This window comes from Saccoglossus kowalevskii, chromosome 10, assembly GCF_978046115.1.
Source record: "Saccoglossus kowalevskii chromosome 10, keSacKowa6.1, whole genome shotgun sequence".
In the NCBI taxonomy this organism is placed as follows: domain Eukaryota; kingdom Metazoa; phylum Hemichordata; class Enteropneusta; family Harrimaniidae; genus Saccoglossus; species Saccoglossus kowalevskii.
In genome coordinates, this window is record NC_140650.1 from 15,897,028 (window position 1) to 15,916,607 (window position 19,580).

Below are 19,580 nucleotides of genomic sequence, written 5' to 3' on the forward strand. Positions count from 1 at the left end.
GCATCTAGCTCTACACACGATACATAAGCGATCAAGACGGAAGAAACAAGCAGAGCTGAAGAGGTATAACAGGAGGTTACAAGATCAAGAGGAGGAGAATGAAGATGGAGCTGTACTGGATGATTGTGATGCCCAAAGTACTGGTAGGATTACAGTCAATACTGTATAGAGAATTTATTTTCACTCGGATTTTATTTATGCTATTTTCACTGAAATTAAATTGTCACACTAACAATATTTTTTTGCCCATAATACACTTGAAATTACAAATCAGAAAGAAATAAATAATTCGTCAAAATAAATAAGAAACCATCGTATTCACAGAGCTACAAAAATGTACATCACAGAATGTTTTATGTTGCTTGGACTCCCACCACTATAATACCGGTATGTGTGCCTATGTATTTCTATAGTCTCTGCATGAGCTGCTATGAACCCTGGTTGAAGAGCCAATGAAAACAGCACAAAATCAACTACGAAGCAATCATGAACAACCAAATTTATTGCACATGTAGTTGTAGTTTTTGACTTTCGTTTTCACTGGTGGTCACTGTCAGGCAGTGAAAATAGCCAGATATTCACTCCCGAGAATATGCTGAGATATATAGTATGTTTATTCATCAATAAAGGACAGGCCATTAACATTGGGGACTGATGAAACACAAATTTTTCAGGTACATGTATGGATGATAATAACAAAATCTGCAAGCATGTTTGAAACATCAAGTGAAATATTCCTCACATTACCGTAAAATCTGAAATTTAAAACTTCACAATCAATGTATCGATACTCTAATAACAATAATGTTGATAGTAAAAGTAAAAAAAAAAATACACCTCAATTCTGTTTTTTGTGCAGACCCCAATATCACTCTACAAGTATTTTATTTTTTCAACTCCTCAGATGAAGCCGCATTCACCAGATATCTCATAGAAGCTGGACTTGACATTAATAAGCATGATTGCTATGGTAACACCTGTGTTCACATTGCTTCTGATGATCGGCTGTTACACGTTCTAGATGTGATGTATGCGATCGCTAACCCAGACATCAACAAACGCAGTACAACAAATAGAAGACCTATCGATGATGCCGCCTTGTTAAGACACCTTGAAACTCTTAAAAGACATGTCAGTCACTTAGACAAGAATTCCAACAATCAGTTTCAAATCACTCTGTCGAAAAAGCCTACTTTGCATAGTAGAAATTCTTTGGGACAGTTTCAAGATCGCCAATACCGAAAATCATCAATACTTCATAAGAACTCAAGTTTTATGAAACCCCAAAAAGGCATACTAAAAACTTGGAGTTCAAATGAGGATGCAGTGGTGGGTGGCATAATGAGCGAGTTGCAGTCCGTACTTGATGATTGTGATGAAGATGGAATGACTGTACTTCACTATGCTGTACTGGGAGGTAAGCAAAAATTAATCGTGTTTTGTACCCTTTTCCAAAGATTTTAGGTAGAATGCCACAAAAACGTAAAAATATCGTCATTTTGTTTATTTTTACATATGTGATATATCATGTTACAAGGATTAAGAAGTATTAAACTATTATTATTATTAATTATTTTTTTAGTGGGTTTTTATCAAAGAATTGTGTTTTCATTGTGGTCTATGGAAACTGCTGCATTTTATATATATTTTATTTTTTACTGTTTTTCTCAAAAATCAGATTGACTGAACAACAAAATCTGACATTGTTGATTAATACTAAAATGAATAATTGTAAACTGATGGAAGTCTTCAAAATCTCAATCAAATCAAATTGTTAATTCAAGTGTTAATTCAAATTTGCCATCATGTACTGGTGCCATCCAAGGTATTGCACAGTTGCAGTGAAAAATTTAAAATCTGTAATTTCCACTAAATTTCAGGAAATACTGAGATAGTGGCTCACCTTTTGGAAAATGGAGCTGACCCACTGCTTTATACCACACAAGGTGATTATCAAAAAACGCCCCTTCACTTAGCTGCCTTGCACGGAAATACTGAAGTGGCAAAGTTGTTGATTGATAAGAACAGTAAATTACTTGATATCCCTGATGAGCTAGGAAATACAGCACTGCATACAGCTGTGTTCAAAGACATGTATGATATGGTGGAGGTGAGTAATCAAATGAATCCTGTAAATACATTAATTATTTGCTGCTTTTTAATTACTGTAAAATACTTTATTTTCATTTGGAATTAATTTTTGCTATTTTCGCTGAAGGAGTAATTTAGTGAAAATACCATTTTTCCTATATTTTACATTCAACTCACAAAATATAAGTAAAAATAAATTCCATACAAAACACCCAAAGGGTCTTTTAATAGCGAAAATTAATTCCAGCTAAAATAAATTATTCTACAGTATGCTATTTTTTCTAATTAGTAAAATTGCCCAAATTAAATGCATGTGCATGTGTATAATAACAATAAAACTTGTTGTTCCCCTGTCAAGATCGTGAATATCAAAATTGCTAAAAACATGAAAATAATGAAATTAAATGCCAGTGGAAATAAATGGTTTTACATGTAAAAACAAAGTAATTAACCAATTCAGTCACAGAGGGCATGTTTCAATAATTTTAGCATACTATTTAGAATTCCATAATTGCCTTATTAGAAGCGTATACACTTTAATAATATGTAAATGTCAGAGATTAGTCAATGGTCAAGATAAGAAATGTTTCAATGATCTAGCATACAATAAATGCAATTTTTGTTTTTTGTGTGCCTCTATTGAAGATGTGCTTCTATAGGGCAAATACGGTAAAACAGAGTAAAATTTGTATCAAACTTAACTGATGTATCTGAAATTATTAGATTAATGAAAATAACATAATTTGGTGCCTCAGGAAGATCATAGTATAATGTAAATGTCTGTCACCAAATTTCTACAATTTTAATTAACATGACTGTATCCAATGGCAAATTAGCATGCTGCAAATATAATTGTCATGCCGTACAATAAATACATACAAATTTGACCACATAATTATTTTGCAGAATTTTGTAATTTATTGAACTTCTAAAATACGGTACTGACAGACCACAGAATTATTTTGGTTCTCCAAAATTGTGTTCATCTTGGATTTTTCTTCTTACACCTGTGGTTGAACACTTAATTCTTCTTTAGTATATATATACATTGTATATATTTCAGTCATGAAACAGTAATTTCACACAAATTTAAAAAATTTAAATTTAACAGTCACAATTACATCGTAAATTTGTGTCCTAAAGGCCTGGCTGGCTATTTGGAGTTGTTACGATATATCAGTTTTATTAACTTTAATATCAAAGACAACAAAAGGCTGAGTAAACCAATACAAAGGTCAAATGATCTTATGTTGACCATATTTGAACATTTACATACTCCAAACCAATCGTGTTAACAGTTGGTAGGTGCAGTTTGGTGTCAATATGTCTGATGAATAAGAGTGTAAACATCATTTTTGTTGCTACCAGCAGAAGATATTAAAAGTCAGCTCAGGCTACAAGGTCACTTTGAACACCAATATTATTAAACGAACAAAGTAAATAAAAGTGGCATGTAGACTCTCTACTTTCATTAGTTTGCATAAGTACAGGTGATCACCTGATTTTTCATCATCACAAGATGATTGGCTATCATGGTTATCACATGACTGGAACTAGATCATTCATTGGGTTATGACATATGAATATGTAATAGCAACAGATACCTGTTTATTTCCACCCATACATGTTAATAATTATAACATTGACTACCAGGAGATATACATTGATAATCTAATATAAGGTTCCATTATGGTATAGTGCAGAAACATGTAATGCATGGTGGAAAGACACTAACAGGTTGTATTAGCCTTTTTACATTATTTATATTTTCAATTATCCTTGAATTCCAAATTTACATTTACTGTATTCTTTTTGTTTGATTTCAAATGTGTAAATTTCTGCAAATATTTATAACTTAAAACTGCTAAATTGTTACACATGAATTTTTCAGGAGCATTATACTGTGATTGTTATTAACCTTTTAAACGAGAATGTCTACATTTGTCACTTTTCACAAAATAAACCTCACCCCTGTTTCATATTTCCATGTTCCATTACATGGAGTACATAGTTCGTACTGGGTTATGTAATGTTTTATAGAATTGAATTTAAAACTGTTTGTAGTTTTGAAATTATTGTTTTTCAACTCAAAACTGTAATCTGAATTTTTTTTCATGAGTTTCTTATTTTTTTTTTAAGGTTTCACACATCTCCTATATCTAATAATTCTCTTTCTTTTCAGATTTTGCTATCTAAAGGTGCATCTATAAAAGTTAAGAATCATGGCTCTAGGACTCCATTAGATGAAGCTTACTTAATAGAGCCTGTTAATCAGGATATTATAGATTTGATACTTAACAACAGAAAAGTAGGTTTCATTTGAATGTTAATACATTGCCTACTGATGCCGTTTGTTTTCCTATTCATTTTGGCTACCCGATATCATGGAGGCTTTCAGCAGGTAATGTATTAATGTATGAAAACATTGTATGTACCGGTAATCACAATTTTTTAGTCATATGCAGGCCATCATCCTGTAACAACAGGCCAAAAAATAAAATAAAAAGGCTCTCGGCAGTGTGAAGTGCTGCAACGAGTACTAGTAGAAGGCCAATTTTGGCTTGTAGCCGGCCATATGGCCGACGGCCAGCTTTTAATGGAACCCCTGCATATGTACTTTACACATGGTGCTTAACACTGGAATGTGACATTTTATAAAAATAATAGTATTATAATAATAATAATATTAATAAGCTGATGCACATCACCTGTTTGTTTTACATGGTAGTTTACTAATGTCATTCTAATAATGGAATACTATTTTTAGCATTTAAATGTCCTAGTCATTTTATGAAAGAGAACAATGTAGTTTTAGCTGCAGTGTGAATTGTAAATAACTATCATAATAATGAAAAGCTTACTGATTTTGTTGCAAAAAAAATTTGTTTTTTTTACTGAAACGTGGAATATTAATTTTCAATATGGCTTCCAAAATATCACAAAATTTCAGTAAAAAGTAAAAACTAATACTTACTTGGATTTGACACCATTGTTTTCATATTTTTAGTTCCAAATGAGTTAACACATGGTGATATGTTATGTAACTTGATATGATAATAGCATGCAAATACATTGTAAATGATTCATTCTTCATCTTGGTGCAGTTTGGACAGCATTCCAAAAGTATAGTGAAATTGTCAATGCTACAAATCTTTACCCTGACAAACAAAATTAATAAAAATGTGTCTCTGTCATGAAGTGAAAGTGTTTCTACCTTATACTGTATTGCCCCTAATTAAAAGACTTATTTTGACCATAAACTTACATGTACCTAAGTGTGTGCAGCACACGAGGACAGCACATACAGTATTCTAAAATTATACATTTATTTTTATTTAAATAGAAAAAGAAGAAAGAGCCACAAACCAAGAGTAAAGATCCCACCATGGCTAAGAAAGAAGCTGGACTCCTTTTCTCCAAAATCGGGGACATCAAAGATATTGGTGGGAAATTCCGTAAAGCAATTGATCGTGATAAAGCAAAAGATGATATTAATACACATGTTTATGAAGATAAATATCTTGAGTTGGATAACTTGAGTAAAGAGTTTTTAGAAGCAGCCGCTGCAGCTAACACAGGGGTTATTAAAAGTTATCTTAAGCAAGGTGTACAGCCAGGTAAATATGTTTTGTATTGCTTAACCCGTATTGATCAACCACAAGTAGCCAATATTTATAATGTTGTTCAAGTTCATGTTTCAAGCCATGGCTTTCTATGACATGCACTGCCGAAGCTGATTTTTGAAAATACAACTGTAGCTGATTTTTTCATAGTACTGTGAAAACATACTAGCACATACTGATGGTATAAGCATAATAATTTGATGAAAATGATCTCTCGTATTAGATTAAATTTTATACTCTCTCATAGAATTCACTCCAAATATACCACTGTTGTTAGGTATATAAATATATATACCGTATATATAAACAAGCGTACATATGATTTTGGTTTGACTTATTATCAAATGTTATTACTATTCAACTCTTATAGTATTGGCAAATTGACACTAACCTACCCTTTTTTGTTTCAAGGTGTTCAAAACAGAGATGGGGAAACAGCTTTGCATTTGTTGATAACACAAGGTCATCCTGACATTGGAAGTTTGATCAATATGATACTAGATGCGGGTCCTGCTCTAAACTGCACAACAAACAGAGGAGAGACTGCATTGCATTATGCTGCTAATAGAGGTAGAGTAGAAATAAGCATTATACACTTATTCAAATTCTCATTTATAGACTTTATAGTGAATCTCCAAGAACACAATGGAATAATTCAATGATTGATGTATATGATAAATAGTAAAGTTAGGTTGAGACACACATATATACTTCCAGGCTTACAGTTGAAATTGCGAGTACTGTAAAATCTGTATTAGAAGCCACGGCTTCTATTAAAATGGTACAATGCAACAGAGGGGATGCGGCTTCTATTAGAGCATCTACACATATGAGAAATGATGAATTTTTGGTTCTCAATTATTCAAATAGAATTGGTGCGACTTCTATTAGGGGTGCGGCTTCTAATACAGATTTTACGGTACATCCTGTTTCACATGTGGTGCATGCCATATTATCAATGCGAATCATAATACATGCATATTAATTGAGAGCTAGAAGTGACATAGGACTTCCAAAAAATTGCTCCCTAAACAAGTGTATTATTTCTATGGAAAAAAATAAATTATATTTATTTGATTCAGTATACGGTACAACACATACAACTTATATGCATTTTAGATTAAATACTGTATGTATATGACCTATATATCTTATATCGTGGTAGTGCAGTATTCAATCCAAATTTTGTTTCTTATATATTTAGGTTCTTCAGTGTCATTGAGAATTCTGCTGGACCGTGGTTCCGACCCCAATGTTCAGGATCTCAGAGGGCAAACGGCTCTGTTTAAAGTTTCAGCAGAAAAGCTCTCGATTCCAGACACTATATCATGTGCTAAAATTTTGATTAAGTACAAAGCTAATGTTAACACTGCCAATAAACAAGGACTTACACCATTACATATTGGTAAGAAATCAAATTTCCAATGTACATGTAACTCATTTTATTACTGTATGTGAATTACTTCTATTTATAGAACTGTACCATAAATGCATTAACGTTTTGCTTGAATTGAATTTAAGTAATGAAAAACATAGTAGAACTGTTTAATAATTCAATTCGTGGAATTAAAATCCAATTGAATATTCTTGCCAAAATAATGTTCATTTCAAACAACCTCATTCCATTGTAAACAAACCCTTATAAAAATGTCAGCCTTGTCGCACAGTGTTGCGGCGTCTATGCCGTAGGGCTGCCGCACCAAGCTGCACTGATTTATAACTATATTTCTCGCACTGATTTTCTGTGCATTATCACTACCGTGGCCATGCCGCATCCACTCTGTAACTATGCCGCACAGCTTCCATTTTCACAAGGGAAATGTCTGTGTTCATAGCAGGAATTAATTGTCGCAGAAAAGACTTTTTGTGTGGAGTTCATTTTCACTGATTTGTTGAATGTAAAATATAGGGAAAAGGATATATTGGCTGATTTTATTTTCATAGAATCATCCCTTTAGCAGATATAGTAATATAATAAAGTATTTTACAGTAAGATTTAAATGTACAAAGTTAGTGCAGTACAGAGTAAAGTAAATTAGCCACTCAAGTTTCACCCACTGGTTTCACCATGCTTTCCTGTTAATATAATAGCACGTCAATGGCTTCCACAGTAAATTTGAAAAGTGTGTCTGTGGTTGAGAATGTGGCTGGATAAATGGATGAATAGAAATCAAGGTTATATAACTTATTTATTGATTAAAACATAGTTTGGTCACTCACTTTTGCTGGTTTTTTCTGAAATTTTGTATATACTCTATTTTTACTTAATATGCTGTCACTTTATCTGTGTTTACTTTTCAGCTTCCAAGTATGGGAAACAAAGTCTTATGAAGTTACTAATTGACAGTGGAGCTGACGTCAGTTTAGGTAGAAATTTTTATATTTTCGAATTTCACATAAATGTAGTATTTTTCAATGCTTGAGTTGTTGATTTAAAAAAACATGTTCAATATCATACTTTGAATCAATATCAGCAAAATCTGAATTAACATTGAAATATAAGTCATGAAATTCAATGATATAAGTATGTGTACATGGATATCTGAAAATTAAGGCTGAAGTTTACCTTCATTTCATCTTTGAATATTCGGTATTGGCTAAACTTTCATGAAAGATCTCAGATTTCTTTAAAGGAAGCATTTCAGTAAGATAAATGTTTATGTTGTTAACATGGATATCAGAAAATTAGGGCAGACGTTTATCTTCATTTCATCTTTGAATGTTGAGTATTGGCTAAGCTTTCATGAAAGATCTCAGTTTTCTTTAAAAAAAAGCATTTCAGTAAGTTGTGGCATAGTCCATAAGACATATAATGCCTCTGAAATGTGCAAGTCTGGGTCCAGTTTCCTCTGTGCATGTCAACTTAAGCAATGAATGTTATGATACAAAAACCTGGATTCTGACAATTTAATTTCTTTAACTAACAGTGGACTCCCAGAACAGAACCGCATTGCATCACATTTTCAGGATGTCACATGATAGCGATGCTGATCAGATTGATATCCTCGTTCCATTACATGGATCCCCTGCCATCAACATCCGTGACAAATCTGGCGACACACCTCTGCATATGGCTGCACGCAGTCAGCGACCACTAACTATGATAGCACTACTAGAAAAAGGTGCAGATCCAAATCTTGTCTCTAGTAGAGTTCCAAAACAGAGAGCATTGGAAATACTCTACCAAGACTTCTTGGTCAATAAGAATGAGGTGAGATGTTATTTTGATTTTTGTTTCGTCTTTGCCGTTGAAATTAAAAATACATTATACACATTATATATATTATGTCTATCATTGTATCTCTAAGAGCTAATTGTACTAGTACTGTACTGTTCAATATGCTTTGCATTGCTCACATTAACTCAGGTCAGAGCAAAGTGATTCAACTTTGACACTAAGTCAGCTATATGCTAGTAGATAAAGTTGCCACCTTGTGTATAATTTGTATTGATCAGTTTGGCACTTGTATTCATATGTAATGCCCTAGTGCAATTTTTGTATGCTATTAATCTCGGTAATAAAAGTTATTGCTATTTACACTGAGACTGTAAAGTTAATTTTCTGCACTATGCAAGACTGTGTAATCACTGGCACAATATGCTCACAATCTTCCACCATATTTCTTGTCTATTAATGTCAGTCGATAATATTTTCATGATGGTCACTGTGACTACAAAATTTGGCAATTGTCTACGATATGCAAAAATTAATTAAATCTGTATATAGTTCTGTAAACTGCAAAGAATTTTTATGATTTGATTATTTTATGGTATTTTTGAAGACAAATTTGTTTGTTTCGTAGAACCCCAGAGTAATTGTCACTGCTACAAAGTTTCTTAATTTTCACTGAAATTTTGCTCTCAAATTTAAAGCAGATCACAGTTTATATATAACATACTGTTAAAACCTGTTGAACTTAAAGGGGAACTGAAACTATAAGTAGGGGAAAAATGGCCACTGCTAATTTGAACCAAGCCGCTCACATCATGGCAGGAGCTCCGGGAATTGTGACATTTACGATGTTTAGAGGTCTGTGATTCCAAATATATTTCTACGAGGGTATGAATATATGCGCTAGCGATTACACTCATCTGGTTGGGCTTTTGATGTATACATGTTGTTGTTTTCGGTTGAAACGTACCGCAACATGTAAAAATCATGAGTTTAAAATGGCGGCTAATGTATGCAAAATGCATATCAATCACAGTTTGAGTAAGCGAGCATAATAAGCATTCATCTAATTACCCATGAGCACGGGGTGCGATCCATGGGATTGAGCGGTTCCCCTTTAAGAAATTTATAAAGAACAGAAATAACTGATTTTATTATGTGTTTCATTTGTTCTCTAGGACCATGAGATAACTAATGACTTCAGTATTGCAGAACAGATTGGGGAACCTGAATTAATTCTGAGGTCCCCATCTCCTATACTGACAGCAATGAACTACAGTAAAATATTTTCACAGATTGCAGAATCCAAGGATGATTGTTCCACATATGCAGGTAAAGTTATATTCACATCACAATACTGTTGGCCTGAGAGAAATATATCAGTAAATAAAGAGATATCTTCTTTGGTGGTGATATTCATTGCATGTGATTTGTCCATGCAGGCTTAATACTATTTGACGTGATTTCTTCATTGTTGAGTGTGCAAAACAGATCTAATCCAGATAACAGACTCCGATGATTTAAATCCAAGTTACATTATATCTCATTGTGGCTTTTCATTGATTTTTTTGTGAATTCCAATAAAGTTACCTGCCTGAGTGAAGCACCGCGTCCTGTTCGATATGGGACTCATATCAACGTATACAACGCGTGTAAAATACATTGTTTTATTTACATGAAATTCGAACATGCGCTGCGCGACACCCACCGCGCTTTAAACAGTAAACTTTAAACATAAATATGTCTTCTAGTTATGCTGTAGCAACTTTTTTTTGTCTCTTTACGCCGGCATAACCAATATGCCAGCATAAGAGAAAAAATGGGTGTGAACAGATCACATTGGTGTGAAGGGGCTTGAATATGGCTAAGTTCAAACCCCCCTTGGAAAGGAGTATCAGCAACACCATGACTATTAAATGCATAAAATGTAGCACTTACATTGACTTAAAAACAGATGTGAACACAAATGGGTTTGTTGTTGAATTGGAGTCCTAAACTGCATTTTGGTATTTACCAGTAGTTTATTTCAAAGTAGGTGCTCATAATATATGTTGAATTTTCAGGCAGTTTGGTTTGTATATAATAGATGTACCGGTACTATTAATGTTTACGTGTGCTTTTAATAGAGCTAATATAATATATATATATAGTCACTCAAAGAAAAAGATATTGAATATAAAATACAATGGAAAATTCTTGCTCGCGATAGCCCGTATAATAGCTCCAGCAAACGATGTATTTTATGTTTGAAAGAAAAATTCATCATAATTTTTAGACCCCACCACTCCACATTAAACAAAAGAAATGAACTCGTGTCATCATGCCGACACAGATCAAAAGCTCTAATATGCAACAATTAAACTTTCTATTTAATTTTAATTAATATTTTAATTTGCGAAGCTTATAATGTATGCTCTTTGGTGCAGTGAATGATTAAACATAAAGCTCCTGATGAGTGAGGTACTTGTACCTTACGAAACAGTGCTGTCGAGTTTCAATATCCATGTAGTTGTGTATTAATTCCTCTATCGCCGTATTCACCCACCATAAATATACTTTGTATTGAGCACTTTTTGTTTTGGAATAATCGACTATGTATCTACACTATATATATATATATATATATACACTAAATATTTGCATTTTTCTATAGTTGTTGTAACCTTTTCTATCCCCTATTAGGGAGTGTGTGAGTGTTATTGAATAAATATAAATTGGCAGGGTAGCGGCTTTTTTATAAATGTAATGACGAGGAATACATTTACATTAAAATAAACCCTCAACAATATTTAAATCATGAGCATAAATGTTGAGGTTAAAATATTTAACGTTAATTGGTGTATCATTTTTTAACTGATTTTCAGGTTTGTCAGTTGCTTGTGAGGAATTAGCAGTGGATCTACTACAAACATGTCATAATATGGATGACGCTAGAATTATTTTACAACAAAAAGATTATTTGGTCTTTAAAACTGCATCACAAGATCAGCACAAAAAGGTGAGTGGATATTTTAACTATCACTGGAATTTAAAAAGTGAAAAAACAGCTAATAATTACAATATACCACTGACTAAAACACACTCTGGTAATTTAACCACTCAACTAATATAATTTTTGACTATTCAGCCATTTTCAAAAGAATATGTAGCTTGGTGTCACTGTGGCTATTATTAAGTGATGAAAATTTGCCACTGTGAGTTTGTTAACCATGTAAAATTAATATCTCTTGAAGTTTGTGGACACAAAGTTTATGACATTTTGTTCAAGATACTGGTAGTTTAATTCTACCAGGTGCATTGGTGGTGTTTCTATGGGAACCATGCTGAAAGATGTTTTTACTGCCCTAGCAACCCTCTATTGACAAAACAATGCAAGAATATGCTTGGTTGTACTTGTACGGGATATTCAATTTTAATGTATTTGCATGCTATCAGAAAATTGTGCATACTAGGTGTACAAAAATTGGCTAAACCTCTAAACAATTATGAACAATAAAATTTGTTTTCATCGGCTGTCTTTTCTCAGTAGAAAACTATGAATACAATTTAAACATTATTATTATTATATACAGTGCATGTTTCCTCTACTCTAACTACCATTTTGAATGGTCATCGAGAAATAATTTTATAGAATTTGTATTTGCATCTTTTAGGGTGATGATTGACACAGATGTTTGTATTCATATTATGTATATAAGCATATCTTACATAATTACACTGCTGATCTTCACTGGCTCGGAAGATGAATTCTGATTGGCTAAAAAAACAAAAAACTTGTGGCGTTGAATGCACGTTCATTCTCAGTAATGTTATGCAAATTAGAAATTCAAACTAGCTAATCATTTACAACCTTCCGAGCCAGTGCAGATTAGCCCTAATTACAACTGGTTAGATTAAACCATTTTCACAAAATGTGCATAACAAACCAGTCAGCAATTTTGCTGTTCATTTTGATGTCAAAGATATGAGAGTAATGTGTATATGTGCATAGTATGTCACCCATATCGCACATGGTTGAATGCAAAACTACTGCTTTTTATCTCGAGCGGAGCCTATCATATAAGTGATTGTCAGTCGTCCAAGTCAATTTTTTACTTTTTTGATTTCTTCTTGAAAACTACAATTTTTATTGCTTTGGTACTTGGTGTATATGTACCTTGGGTAGATCTTAGATTAGTTTATTTTGTGACGATATCTTTAATTTTGATGAATAGTTTTGTCATTTTTGATAAAAGTGATTTGACTTCTTGTTAAAAACTGTCCGATTGTCCGATTGTCTTTGATACTATACATATAAGTACCTCAGATAGACTTCTCTCAGGTTTATTTTTAGTAAAAAGTGATATTTTCAACTTCTTGTTATAAACAGCAAGTATGATTGCTTTGATGCTGTACATGAGGTATCTCAGATAGACCGCTCTCAGATTTGATCATTTTCTAATGATATCTTCAGTTCTTTAATTGAAACGTGCATTGCTAACAGCAGAGCTATCTCAGCCGAGGGGCTGCTTGATTTATAAGCAATTGTTATGATTTTCAGAATGATTTATTTGTTCTTTCAGTTCATGTATGCTGCATATATGCAGAGGTTACTTCAAGAGATATGGTACGGGAAGATCTTCAAAACCTATAAGACTTGGCGACTGGTTCTCCTTCCAATGTTGTACATCTTCTCACCTATTATTTATCCAGTTATGCTCATCGTCTACATGTTGCTATGCATACTGTTTGGTGTTTGGTTGCCGCGCAACCAGAACAACTATGAAGGCTGCTATGCTTGGCGTTACCCATTTAAAAGATACTTCAATTTTCTGACTTCGGCCACTAAGAACAGCCCATACATAAAATTTGTTGGTTATCTTGTTTCATTCCTGTGCTTCATTTCAATACTTGCCCTCAAATGTCTGCTTCCATTTGACTATAGAAATCCTTTCCCAGTTCCAGCAGTGGACTTCATCATTCTTCTCTGGGCTGTTGGCATGATTACCACGGAAGTGAAGCAATATCGCTTGTCACGATCATTTATGTCATACGTGAGTGCCAACTATTTAGATTTCATCTTCCTGTCAGTTTTGAGTGTCTCCTACATTCTACAGTTTATTGCCTTGTGCTATACCATATACAAGGACTGGAGTATCACCAATGAGGAGTACAACACCAGTGAACAATGGATAATCATTATATTAATGGCGGCTGACATCATTTTTGCTCTCAACACCCTCATTATATTTGGACGTCTGTTGACATATTTTCAAGTCAGTCCTCTGCTGGGTCCGTTGCAGCTATCATTATTCAGAATGGCAACAGATGTGCTTCTGGTCTTAGTTATACTAGGTAAGGATCTGTTATTTTTCTTGTCACGATATGCAAGAGATAATTAAATTAAATTAACTTCAGCATTTTTTATGAACTGGGTCAGGGTCTTTCTATAGCCTCATAATTATGATTCATCATAGTTACTCACTGAGGATTCCACATAATTTTATGGTCCCAATAAGCTCCAGTGAAATTTCCCATCTGATCTTTGTAAGCACAGTACGTGGAACAGTAGAAGCAATGATGGGAGATAATGGTATTCTATTCGAAGGGCAAAACCGAGTCTCATTCGGTTCTTGCTTCAGATTGTACCCACTCAAAAACATCACTATTGAATCATAAGCATAGGATGGAAAAAATTGACAACATTGAAAAATGGTATATACAATATATCAATGTATTGAATACACATACTAATTTTACTAGACTTATAGGCCGACACACTGTGATGCATTCATTTACATTGTTGCAAACCAGTATGCATATGTCTGATAAAAAAAAAAATCTGCTGTGAAAATGCTGCCCATAAGTTATTTATTTATTATTTTGGACACATACAGTATTACTCTATTATCATAATTGTGCATGTACTTATGTAAATTATTAAAGGTGTTTCCACAAGCAAAATAAGTTATAAGTATACATGTAAATATGCAATTCTGATGGAGATGCACTTCTAGAGCAAATACAGTGTATGTATATTTAATATCAGCAGCAGTGAACAACATGTTATTATTTTAAGTTTGGATGAGATTCATGAGAACGAATATTCATGGCACATGCATTAGCATTCTCACAAGATGTAAACAACTTACTATGACCTCCAGCATTCTTGTGCATTAGGCAGTTATCAAAATTTTATTTATTAATTATTTCTAGGTATTGTTATGTTTGCATTTGCTGCAAGTATGACTAAAGTATACCTAGTTGGCTACTACAGTGTACCACCAAACTTGAATGCTACAGAAAGAGAAAAATTGATGAATCCTGATATAGAGGGCGTGCCACCTCTCATACCTGATACAGTATCAAAGTAGGTGTTTCATCTTGGTCCTGTTATGTTCATTGTACATCCATATTTGAACAAAATATTTACAGAAATAACAGCGATCTACTTCTTACATGGCAGAAATGTTTGATTTTGATGTATTTTTAGCTTCATATTAGCCACCATTTGGCCATCTGTCACGTATCCAATGCATGTGACTTTGTGTGAGATGATGTATGTAAGTTTGAACAAGATTGAAAAATGTGCAAATGCAACTCCCCCCTCCCCAAATGTGAGATTATTTGACTGGTGATATCTCATCTTGCCCACCTGTTATATGCTTACACATAAATGACAGTTGTGTCCCTTGATTTAATTGTTACTTGATGACTCAATGGTACTAATATAGCATCGACTCGCCTTTCTAGATTTTTAAATATGAAGGTTTAGACAGTGTTCATTGGTTTATTAATCAATTCATTACAAGATATACATAGTTTACTGATTTGATGCATTTTCCTTTCCTCATTGCAGTATGGGTTCATCTTTAGTAAGCTTGTATTGGTCTTTGTATGGTTTATTGGATGTTGAGGACTTTGAGAGTTCTTACTATGTATCAAATGCATTTGGTAAAATATTGCTTGGTTTATATCTCGTCTTGGCTGTTATTGTTCTACTCAACATGTTGATTGCAAAAATAAGCAACACATATGCAAATATTCAGGTATGTATCAATAAACGGACCTTGTGCACAAAGAGTGGGGGGAAAATGACATCAGAAGGTGATGTACTGCCCTCAACCAATTCTTTGATGCCTAGGTTGGTATTTGTTTTTACTGGTTGGTTGGGAACAAGAGCCACAAGACTTGTTTTTCCCCTCAAATAGTGTTCTACTCTCTATTGTCATTATGACCACTGTTCTCCTGACCTATGTCAGAACAGTAGACACGGTGATGGGAGAAAATGAAGATCACAACGGCTATTGGCATCTATTACCAGAAGAGTTGTGTTGTACAGTGGGTGGTATGAGACCTCAAAACATGATGCAACATTTTTGTGTAATAGAGGTGGATACACTCTTATTGATCCATTGATAATTGTTTAATTTACCGGTAAATTAATAATTTTCAAATTACATATGACTGTGTCAATCACCATGAATTGACATAGATGGAATCAGTCAATGATCTCGTGCTTCATTATTGGTTTGGCAAAATCCATTCAAACTTTGTACAAGGCTTGAATTTCACCCAGTTCAAGGGAAGTTTAATTCAAAAACGCATATAGGAAAAACAGAATATCTGTAATTTTTGAAGGGCATCAAGGTCAACTCTCTGGACATTGAGGCAATTGCATTTGATGCCTAAACACTTTGATGACGATAAAAATAAAACATAATGAATAATACCCCGGTATACAGGGAATGTGTCATGTAATAACACATTATTAATTCACTGTGTTAACCAGGAAAATTCACGTTTGGAGTGGAACTATGCCAGAGCCAATTTGATCATAGAGTACCAAGAATCCCAAGATCTACCAATACCATTCAATTTCATCCAGACTATTATAAGAGGTGTTGTCAATCTATTCAGTAGGTGCTGCAGGTGTCTCTGCAGAAAACAGGTGGGTATATTTTGTTATAAATACAATGTATCTGTTTAACTAAAGACAGGGACAGGCAACCTTATTAACCTTGAGTAAGTACCGGTATTTGCAGTATTTTATGTTTCAATTGTGTATTTTTTGTTTTAATGAATTCAATCTATCCAATTTTTTCAGGTAGTTGAAGTTGAAGCTGATAAGAATGTTGATCAAGCAGTGGAAACAAATCCCAAAATAGACATCAAAGAAACCGCTGAGGGCAGTACACCACATCCAGACACAGTCAGGTATGAATTATAACACGCCATTTACTGACATTATTTTTTCTCCACTCATTTCAGCTACCATTCGGTAGATAATATGTTAATCAAAATGTAGGATTAATGCAATGCCTAAAAATGCTTCCTACATATACTGTACAAAAATCAACCGAAAAGTCATAACCCCATCATCTATTCTATACTTTGTACAAGTGCATTAGTATCCAAAATCATTTTAAATAAGAATACAATTGTGTTTTACACTTCACAGCAATACTAACGTGGGCAATAACAAAGTGGTGAAAGGGTCAGGTAATGGGTCTTCGTCAAAGAAGGACAAAGATAAGGAAAGAGACTTAGCTGAACAGTTAGAGCAGCATGAAGTGGACAGGATATTAGAATACATTAGATCAGATTATCTTAAAAAGCAAGAAGAAATGATGCGATACTCATTGAAGGTGTGTGTTTATTTATGTAATTAACCAGATCTATATAGTGGAGTTCGAACAAAATTGCCCTCTAACAGGACTGAATTTGTAGGGATTTTGAGTCACAATTATATTCTGAAAATCAAACTGGGTAAGCTTGGTGACTGCTGGGAAGATTAATTAATTAAATTAATATTAATACTTTTGTGATAGCTGATTTAATTCATTTTGACATCATTTCAAATTCTATATCTATAGTAAGTTGTTTTTAAGGATATTTCAATATATAATTTTTTGTTGCGTCATTGATGTGCTAAGGAATGACCATACCAAGTTCATCACATCAGTGACGAGTCATATTGACAAGGGGACACACTACACTGTACAGTACATTTTAGAATCATTTATTTATTTCTAGGAGCTACATAATAAGATGAGAGGAAAGATCAACACATTGGAAGAGCAAGTGACCCTTATGTGGAATGAAATAAATGCTTGGAAGACTGATACTGATGATAGAATGCAAAGTATGCACAAGAACTTTGCCGGTGCACAGGAAATTTTACGAAAATATTTGCGACAGAGATTTGTTGATAGGGTGTAAATGGTTGAATAATGGTTGACGTGATAGATTATTTTAAATTATGAAGTTTTGTACCATACATTAAAGATATTGGACGTAATATTGTGAAGATGGACAAGACGTTTGACCATTCTTTCAAACTAATATTTTGATGCAAAATTTTGATGTATTTTATATATTATAATTTATTGGTTATTTTTTGCCCCAAATCTGAATTTTTTATTGCATACAGAATTACAAAACTTTTTTTTCAATGTATAAAGATCGCTGTTGCCCAAAACAGTTTGTAGTGTATATACAAAGTTATCACTTCCAGAAAACATATTCATGTTTCTGATCATGGTGTGCAGTTTTGTCTACTGATTACTAATCAGCAAATTCTAAATGCATGTATTTACAATTCCAATGTATATTGGCTTTAGATAAATCATTTTCAGTGCTGAAACTGAAAACTTCTGGGTTGCCCACTGGTGGTGCCATCACTATATATACCCAGTCATTTCTTCCCTTGGTGTACCTTCGACATATTGCTAGTGCTGGGAGGATTTGCTTATAGTCAAGGTACAGTTATTGTGGACCATAATTCAAGTGAACAAAACTACTGAATGAACTATTAACATGGTTGCTACCCCCAGCACTTTTGTGACAAAAATATGAGCATGGGACACTGTTCACATATCAATAATATTTTGATCTGTGGTTCTCATTAAAAGTTTTTTTTGTTTTTTGTGATTTGCAATTTGAATGACTTGAGTGACTTAATGGAAAATTGTTTGCTTTTATGACAGATATGATATTTTTATTTTGCTAAAGGTCAAAAATGGAAATGTGTATTGCATTAACACAATATTTAAAGTACCTTATGACAATATTTAAAGAAGTTCGTCAAACGAAAATTTGCAATTATAAGTGCTTGTTTATAGAAAGGGGTTATGGCCTCCAAAAAATAGTGTAGATATTGATTCTCAGGACAAAGTGTGCCAGTATGTGTATATAAAGAAATATGTTAAAACGTGCATTCAAGATGCAGGTTAATTTGCTTGGGAATTTACTGCATCCCAAATTGTGCACTCATCAGGGTTCAAATAGTTATACATGGTCCTAATTCTTAGTTTTATTTACAGAGTTATATTACTTTGCAATATGTTTATTGTCGATATTTTTAAAAGCAACATTGTACAGCAATATATACCCATTATTAGTGCATGTTTTATACAAAGTGTATAGATGGTAATTTTACTAAAAATTAGTGTACCAATTCTGATGTATTACTAGTATAGATATACATTATTCATCATTGGGTAATCATATGCACAACAGATGTACATAATAGTATTAGCGTTGAAATATGATAAAGCACTTCACATCTAAAATTTAGCTTTTCACTAGCTTAAAACGCTGTGTGTCATTGCTTGCAGAAATCTCCCAGGGTTCCATAGTTCATTTGTTGGACCACCCCAGACAATATGTAATTTCAGTTCCTCATATATTCAATAAAAATAAATGATACAGCA

General features: G+C 33.3%; 1 protein-coding gene across 1 annotated transcript; it reads left to right on the plus strand.

Moving 5' to 3' along the window:
• Positions 1–1,081: 1,081 nt before the first annotated feature.
• LOC102803898 (transient-receptor-potential-like protein) lies at positions 1,082–19,580 on the plus strand. Its single transcript, XM_085504303.1, has 17 exons — positions 1,082–1,417; positions 1,881–2,110; positions 4,274–4,399; positions 5,435–5,708; positions 6,126–6,284; positions 6,919–7,119; positions 8,016–8,081; positions 8,642–8,925; positions 10,065–10,218; positions 11,751–11,884; positions 13,449–14,220; positions 15,082–15,235; positions 15,725–15,914; positions 16,658–16,816; positions 16,973–17,082; positions 17,327–17,513; positions 17,902–19,580. The coding sequence occupies exons 1-17, from the start codon at positions 1,276–1,278 to the stop codon at positions 18,085–18,087; spliced, it is 3,528 nt and encodes a 1,175-aa protein (XP_085360429.1). The 5' UTR covers positions 1,082–1,275; the 3' UTR covers positions 18,088–19,580.

Bases quoted from the DNA above. Each gene is read 5' to 3' on its own strand.
- LOC102803898 (XM_085504303.1), top strand. From the start codon at position 1,276: ATGAAACCCCAAAAAGGCATACTAAAAACTTGGAGTTCAAATGAGGAT. The intron at 15,915-16,657 runs GTATGTATCAAT...TGTGTTAACCAG, and splicing joins ACACATATGCAAATATTCAG to GAAAATTCACGTTTGGAGTG. The intron at 16,817-16,972 runs GTGGGTATATTT...CAATTTTTTCAG, and splicing joins GGTGTCTCTGCAGAAAACAG to GTAGTTGAAGTTGAAGCTGA.